General features: G+C 55.1%; 1 protein-coding gene across 2 annotated transcripts; it reads left to right on the top strand.

Annotated features, from left to right (window-relative positions):
- The first annotated feature begins 1,414 nt into the window (after positions 1–1,414).
- Positions 1,415–7,811, top strand: SIRT7 (sirtuin 7). 2 transcript variants are annotated; one of them, XR_015147327.1, is made up of 11 exons: positions 1,415–1,690; positions 1,761–1,898; positions 1,984–2,088; positions 3,798–3,868; positions 3,966–4,038; positions 5,104–5,202; positions 5,274–5,510; positions 5,643–5,723; positions 5,906–6,012; positions 6,460–6,545; positions 7,122–7,811. XR_015147327.1 is itself a non-coding variant. In XM_086356611.1 (10 exons), the coding sequence occupies exons 1-10, from the start codon at positions 1,538–1,540 to the stop codon at positions 7,318–7,320; spliced, it is 1,263 nt and encodes a 420-aa protein (XP_086212737.1). In that variant the 5' UTR covers positions 1,415–1,537; the 3' UTR covers positions 7,321–7,811. The 2 variants fall into 2 exon arrangements, 1 of the variants encoding a protein (XP_086212737.1); XM_086356611.1 differs by lacking the exon at positions 6,460–6,545.
- Positions 7,812–8,066: the final 255 nt, after the last annotated feature.

The following is an 8,066-nucleotide window of genomic DNA, read 5'->3' as shown; positions in this document are numbered from 1 at the left end:
TGTCCACATGTGGCTGTTTGGTGTCTTTTTGATTCTTGTTAATTCATTTTTCCTACTGTGAGTGTGTCATGTTCTCTTTCTCCTCAACTTTTTGACACAGCGAATTGAGGACTTTGGCCCAGGCCAGGTCTCCCAAACTTGTCCGCTAAGTAAACCATAATGTGCACCTTCCTTTACACTTTGCCCTCGCCCAGTCTTCCCTTATCCCGACATGGACACTGAGATTTCAGAGGCGAACCCTTTGGGAACAGGTCAGCTCCTGCCCAAAGTTATGGCTCCAGGGAGCCCTCCCCGTGGCTCTTGGCCACTGCTCCAGGTAGCACTCACTGCATTGGAGAAGCTGTGGCTGCTGGGTGGTGTGCTGGTTTCTGCCAGGTGCCAGGTCTCCCTGGAGGCTTTTCTACTCTTGGTCCAGGCCTCCAGGTCTGGGCACAACCCTGACCATCAGCAGCAGCCTCAGTGGTTGGTGCCTGGGCCTGCAGCTCTGATCCGCTGCAGCCTGCTTTGGGACATATGGTCAAGCCCCATCGTGTCACTGCTGCTTCCTTCTCTGGAGTGGCTGGTTGGCTGAAGCTTCCGTCCACAGCTGGGAAGCCACAGCCTGCAGCACTGTTTCCGCTCTAGGATCTTGTAAGTTACTTTTTTAGGCTGTGGTTTGGTGAAAGGAACCAACACATTAACGATTTTTCCCCCCCAGAAGCCACTGAATAATTCTTTCTGGCAGGTTTTTGCCTTCCAGTTAGCTGTCTGGTTTTGAAGCGGATGGGAAGAGGCAAGGGTGTGCCCTGGAGACTGGTAACTTGTCTTGCTCTGGTCTGTGTCCTGAGCATGTGCTATACTTGTTGGACCAGTCGCACACATTTCCACCCCACCCTGGAGCAGCAGCCTTGGTACGTGGGTGTCCCTCCAGTTTGAGCTGGAGTGTTAGGAGAGCCGTCCCTAGTGACCTGTGAAGGGGGACCCCTCTAACAACCTTGTGTCCCAGCCCCACCCTCTCCACATCCCCTCAAACTGCTAGTCCCTGAAGCCTTTAACCAAACGGGAGTGGGTACAGAAAACCTTCTCCTGGCATCTTACGGCAGCAGGATAAGGGCTGTCCAGTGTGTCCAGCTCTGCTGCTCTCCTGGCGCTGAGAAGGTGGGCCAAGCAGAGTTGATCAGATCCTACCTGCCCCGCCTAAGGCTAAAGACAGGAAGTGGGGGAGGGGGGCGGGGGTACGCTGGGATCTGCCGGGGCGGGCGGGGGTTGTTGAAGATCCAGGTTGGGAAGGGCCTCACTGGGGCACCCTGGCTGACCTGGGCGGCCGCGGCCTCGTGCCCTCCCTGCCCTGTGCAGTATTTATTGCTAAATTATTGTCCAGGAGGGGCGGCACTGGGCCAGGCCCCGGGTATTTATTGCTGTACATAGTGTATGTTTGTGATATATAAGGTTTTCTTTATTTTGTATATGATCAATAAACACCTTTTAAAGAGACTGGCAGGTGTTTCCTTGGGGCAACGCGCGGGCGGGGCGGAAGGGCGGGGCGGGTCTTGCGCGCATGCGCTGGTGCGTGGCCTGCCGGGAGGCGGAAGCGGAAGCGCGAGTCTCCTTAGGAGCGATGGCTGCCGGGGGTCTGAGCCGGTCGGAGCGCAAGGCAGCGGAGCGGGTCCGGAGGTTGCGAGAGGAGCAACAGAGAGAGCGCCTCCGCCAGGTACGCCGCCGCCCGCCCCGCGCCGCGCCCCCAGCCCGCGCCGCCCTCACCGCCCGCCCCGCGCATGCAGGTGTCGCGCATCCTGAGGAAGGCGGCGACCGAGCGCAGCGCCGAGGAGGGCCGGCTCCTGGCCGAGAGCGAGGACCTGGTGACCGAGCTGCAGGGCCGGAGCAGGCGGCGCGAGGGCCTGAAGCGGCGACAGGAGGAGGCAAGTCTCGGGCGCGGGCGGGCTGGGCGGGCGCGCGGGCGGGCGGGCCGGGGCCGGCTCACGACCGGCCTCGGTGTCTTGGCAGGTGTGCGACGACCCGGAGGAGCTGCAGAGGAAAGTCCGGGAGCTGGCCAGCGCCGTCCGCAATGCCAAGTACCTGGTCGTCTACACGGGCGCGGGGATCAGCACGGTAGGGACCCGAGGCGGGGACGACTGCGCCCTGGATCGGCTCCCAGGTCCTGGGAAACACGGACTGCTGGAGCTTGGGCTTGGGCAGGCGGGGGGCGCCCCCTTCTGGGTGTCTGACTCCGGCACTGAGCACAGTATTCTGTTAAGCAGTGGTACCGATTTGCAAAAGCTTATTATAAAAGCACCTCCTGAGTGTCTTTACTTTTTTAGAGAAACTCGAAATGACTCCATTTGGAACTTCGTTAAGTAGATAGACGTTTTTAAATATTTGGAGTTTACATTATAGCCAGTTAGAGACAGGGAAGGAAGAGTGGTAAAAACAGGACTTGATAGTTATGTGGGCAGAGCTAAGCCCCGAACTACCTTCTCATTCCCCATTCATTCTGAAGGTTGAAGTAAGGTAAGTAGAAAGCAAGGCAGCACGCACTAGAGTGCACTAGATAAGGAAGGGAAATGCTATGGCTTTTGGGAAGTTTTATAGAGAAGCTACTTGGGCAGCCGAATGTGACTAGCTTGGATAGTGTGGATAGCACGTGCTTTAATTGCTGGGTGCAAGTTGAGTGTGACCTGCATGTAGGCCCAGCAGAGGTGAATAAGCAAGGATTTCCATCAAGAATCCATAGGTGATGATTGTAAGCCGTACAAGCAAATGACTAATGTGAAGCTGGCTGTGCTAGGCCCCTAGAATGGAAATCCAAATACACCCTCTGGTTTCATCTGGGAAACCCATCTGATTGTTTTTCCGTGGGAGGTGGCATGGCATTGAGTGTGGGCCTTGAAGGGTGGATAAGATTTTACAAGCACTTGTGAAGTAAGACACTCCATGCAGGGATGACTGAAGAGGCCCAGTAGTGAAAACGTGTAAGGTATGTTACCCGCTTTAACTTACCAACACCTGGAACCGTGGCACATGTGAACTATCACGTGGTTATGTGAAAGCAGTGACATCACTTTGTAAAGAATTGTAAGCAGCTACTAAAACCATATGCTGTTCATTAATTTGCTCTGAGTGTTACCGTTTGAGGGTCCCATTTTCCATGTACATAAGAATTACTAGTCAGGGTGGGCATTTTTCTGAGCTTAAGCACCCGAGAGTTTGCCCCCCACAAGGGAGGTCACTCACAGCCTGGGGAAGCACAGGATACCTTGATCCTGGCACACTCTGTTTTTTTCTCTCGGGGTAGCTCTGTTTCAGTGCATTGGGAGCTTGGGAAATTCAGTGATGTTTATCTTGTCTGAAGAGGTTGGCCTTTGTAAAGGTAGGCCAAGAACCATTTATAGCATCAGGATGTGAGAACTTGGAGGGTGGAGTGTTCCACTTACGGGTTCACTGTTTGCTAAACCTTGAGTACTGGCTAGACCCTGGGGACACATAGATGAGTCTGATCAGTCTTTCCCCTCAGTATGAGGACAGACCTGTCCATGAGCCCAGGCTGGACTACATGGTAAAGAGGCTCCCAGCATGGACAAGGCTCTTTGGAGCTTAGAAGGATGAGCTGGAACAGGTGGGGGCAGGGGTCCTAGCGGAGCGGAGAAGCCACTAGGGGTGCACTCTGTCTGGGTGGATGTTAGACTAGGAAATGCTCAGGCTATGGAACGAATCGACCAGTTTGTGGGCCAGCCTGGGAAGTACTGAGAGAAATTCTTGGGAATTCTATCAGTGCCTCCAGTGATCTTTTCACTGGGCTTATCTCCTTTCTGAACCTGCAGGCAGCCTCTATCCCAGATTACCGGGGCCCTAATGGAGTGTGGACGCTGCTTCAGAAAGGAAGAAGTGTTAGGTGAGTAACCTAGCACAGCTTTCCTACCTGGTTGAACAGGGGCACATGTACCTGTCCTTGCAGCTCCCCTCACCTTTGCTTCCCTTCCACCTGGCAGTGCTGCTGACCTGAGTGAGGCTGAGCCAACCCTCACCCACATGAGCATCACCCGCTTACATGAGCAGAAGCTGGTAAGAGCCCAGGGTGGCTAGTGTCCAGCCATCCTTCAGTAACCCCCTTAGATAACAAAGGCTGCAGATGCTCAAGTCCCTTGTATAAAGAGGACGTAGTGTTTGTGTGTAATTTGCACATCCTCCCCTATACTGTAAATTATCTATGAGTTACTTATAAAACCTAATATAATATCAGTGCTATTTAAACTGGTGTAAATGCTGTGCAGATTCTTGCCAGTATGTTGCCAATTCAAATTTTGCTTCTTGGAACTTTATAGATTTCTTTCATCCGAATATTCCCGCCGCACCCGCCCCCCCCCCCCCCGCCACCCCAGATATTTTTGATCTTTGGTTGGTTGAATCTGCAGATGTAGAACCCTCAGATATAGAGGGCTGATTGTACTCACTGGGTCCATGACTAGGACCCGGAGGGCTACCTTGGTGCCCAGGTGACAGTTGGATACTACCTCTGTCAGCCAGTGGTACCCCTGATGAGCACCCACCAAGCAGTTTAGATTCTGGTTTGAGCTGCCATCTATTCCTCCTGTGTTTCCACTCCAAGAGCAGAGGGCAGCCTGTTTGCTGAATCATCACACAGAGAGTCCACCTAGGCCCAGAGCTCGCAAGGGTAGCCCCTTCCCCTCGTGTTTCTCTTGCATTTTTCCACAGACCTCAGGAACCACCTAGATAACAGGGCAAACTAGTAAGAAGTCTCTGGAGATCCTCTGCTAAGCACCTGTTGCCGAGTGGGAGAGGGGTCAAACTTCTAGGGCTTCAAGGACCTAAAGCATCAGTCTGGGTCCCGAGCCCCTTTTCAGCCAAGAGGAGGTGGTGCAAACATTTGCCCTCCTGGGGGCTCCTAGTGCTTCTGAGTTGGTGGGGGTGGGCCTGGTGCCCTCCTCATCAGAGCCTCCTGGGTCCTGCTGGGACCAGCCTGCTGCTCTGGGTTTGCCTTCGGTGCTTTGTGCAAGGTCGTAGTTTCTGCTGGGCTGTGGGCTCTGGGACTGGCAGGGTTTGGTATGCTTTCACACCTGAGGGCCGCCCCCCACTTCCTCCTGCTGACCGCTGCTGTTGCCCCTCCAGGTGCAGCATGTGGTGTCTCAGAACTGCGACGGGCTCCACCTGCGAAGCGGGCTGCCTCGCTCAGCCATGTCGGAGCTCCACGGGAACATGTACATTGAAGTGAGCGATCCCTCGGGGACTCGGGCCTGGGCAGGCCAGCGGCTCCCACTCACGGACCCTACTTTCCTCAGGTCTGCACGGCCTGCACTCCCAATAGGGAATATGTGCGGGTGTTTGATGTGACGGAGCGCACTGCCTTGCACCGGCACCAGACCGGCCGCACCTGCCACAAGTGTGGAGGCCAACTCAGGGACACCATCGTGCACTTTGGGGAGAGGGGGACGCTGGGGCAGCCTCTGAATTGGGAGGCAGCCACCGAGGCTGCCAGCAAAGCAGACACCATCCTGTGTTTAGGCTCCAGCTTAAAGGTATGCAAATAGCACCGTGGATGGGAACAGAGGTGAACCTGCCTGCGTCTGGTCAGCTCAACCTTAGACCCCATCTTCTGTAGCCTCCTTATCTGGGGTGTGTGTCGTCTGTCCATCTGTCCATTCCCGCAGGTTCTAAAGAAGTATCCACACCTCTGGTGTATGACCAAGCCCCCCAGCCGGCGGCCCAAGCTCTACATTGTGAACTTGCAGGTAACTCAGGTGCTCAGAGCCGCCTCCTCAGACCTGGGCCTTAGAACAGGAGAGCCAGCCATCCCTGGACATCTGTGTCCCACAGTCAGGCACCGTGGAGGTCTGGCTGAGCAGGGCCCGAGGCCAGCAGGCTGTTGGGAAGGAGTGAGGTGCTGTCCTCACTCATCTTCTCCTGTCCCCAGTGGACCCCGAAGGATGACTGGGCTGCCCTGAAGCTCCACGGCAAGTGTGATGACGTCATGCAGCTCCTCATGGATGAACTGGGCCTAGAGATACCCCGCTACAGCAGGTGAGGGGTACAGGCGCATCCCCCACTTCCCTGCCCCTGTGTGGATGGGCTGTGTCTGTCGTCCTCTGTGAGCTGAGTGTAGAGAAAGCTCTGAGGTGTGGCAGCTGGCATCTGAGGCGTGACTGTGGCGTGGTGGCCTCTGCAGGGCCCAGCCCCAGCATTGGCTGAGATGTCCTGGCTGGTGTGATTCCTGCAGGGAGAGGGAATCTGCCAGGGTATGCCTGGATGTCCCCCCTTCCCCTCAGGCAGCCTGGACGGGAAGGTGCCTTGAAGGGATGTGCTCTCAGCAACTCTGCTTTTCAGGATCTGGGTGCACTTGGCTTGGGGAACTGGAATACTTTGGGGAAGCTTAAACAAATTGTGCCTTGATACAGAATTTTTGATAATTTAGATGTGGTGTGTGTATTGAGTAAAAAGTTTACACTTTCTTTCTCTGTGAATTTCCAGGGTCTTATAGGGGAAATCAATAACTTCTTTTAATCAAAGGGTTCAAGAATTAAGGATCCCTTCACCTTCTGGGCCTGGCAATTCTTGTATGTTATGTTTGTGGTGTTCTGTAATGTGGGCCTATTGTGTACTGTACTTTTTTTTTTCACATTAACTTAGCTCATTTTCTTTATCAGTGCTTATCTGTATCTTAAGTTTATAATATGTGGTTCTACATCTCAGACACATGATCTCGTCACGGTGTAGTGTTTAGGCCGCGCCTCCCTAGTCAGCTTTCCTCTTGTCAAGTCCTGCTGTCTGGGAAGGGGAAGAGGGTCTGATCTGCCTGTCCCTGGCCTTATGAATGAAAGGTGGGGCCCAGGGTTGGCTAGTGATTCATCCTTCCTGGGGCTAGTGCCTCCCCAACCCCTGTGTGCACAGCCCCCTCAGTCACCAATGAGGAGTGAGTTCTGCAGAGGCCAGGCTAGTCTGGGTCGTGGCCTTTGAGTTATTCAGGGAACTTACCCTTCTCACATGTTCTGGAGCCACCACTGAGCACAGCCCAGCCACAGTTAAGACACGGGAGGGACGCAGGGTGACCTCAGTCAGCTTTCCCGTCCTGGGGCGGGTTGTGATTGCCAGGGGCTCCCTGGCACACCTGACCCAGCTTTCCCTTTCCGTAGGTGGCAGGACCCCATCTTCTCCCTGGCGACTCCCCTGCGTGCTGGTGAAGAAGGCAGCCACAGTCGCAAGTCACTGTGCAGAAGCCGAGAGGAACCTGGGCCTGGGGACCGGGGTGCACCCCTTAGCTCAGCCCCCATCCTAGGTGGCTGGTTTGGCAGGGGCTGCACCAAACGCACAAAAAGGAAGAAAGTAACGTAACCTGGTGCTTGACCAAGGACAATGATGGCACTTTGAAAATGGCCGGGACTCTTGTTCAGGGGCAGGTGGCACCATTAATGCCAGGACTGCCCCCTGAGAATTATCTGGGGGTGACATTTTCACCCTGACATGTTTAGCCATTTGTCCTCGTGGGAAGCCCCCTTGCACTGCTGTGGTTGCCCCCTGCATGGGCCTAATGATGGAAGAGGCCTTGCTCAAGCGGCCTCTTCCCAAAGAGGTGGCAGTCACACCCTCTGTGAGAACAGAACTCCGGTTATTTCACACCTGGCCAGCTAAGAGGAAGCACAAAGCTGCCTTACCTCATTCACCAGGCCAGTCTCAGGGGCATCAACCCAATTTCTACTACTTCTTACTGAAAACGTTAAGTTTATAGAAGCCTTTTTCTGTATTGAGTATGCTGCAAAGGGGTGATTTTTGAGCCTAGGCTCTCAGCAGGCCTTTTTATTGTTATTAAACGTCTCTGCACTGTCTTCCCCGTGTCAGCGACTACCTTCCTGAAGCTGTGGGTGGGAGCAGGCGCCTGCCGAGACTCCTGAAGGGGCGGGTGCGCCCCACGTGGTCCTGCTCCGCCCCTCTGCCAGGTGGGCGCTAAGGGATGCTGGACACAGGTCATTGGCCGGGAGCGGAGGGCCGGAACCCGACTCGACCGGGGTTCCCCATTGGCCGCATGTGTGGTGAGAGGGCGGGGCTCCGCGCGGGGGGTGGGGCGACGTTCGCCATTGGCC

The sequence above is a fragment of the Bos grunniens genome, chromosome 19 (genome assembly GCF_055505025.1).
Source record: "Bos grunniens cultivar Pamir isolate PY7600 chromosome 19, Bosgru_T2T1.0, whole genome shotgun sequence".
In the NCBI taxonomy this organism is placed as follows: domain Eukaryota; kingdom Metazoa; phylum Chordata; class Mammalia; order Artiodactyla; family Bovidae; genus Bos; species Bos grunniens.
The sequence above is the reverse complement of the archived record's forward strand: the minus strand, read 5'-3'. Positions and strand labels throughout refer to the sequence as shown.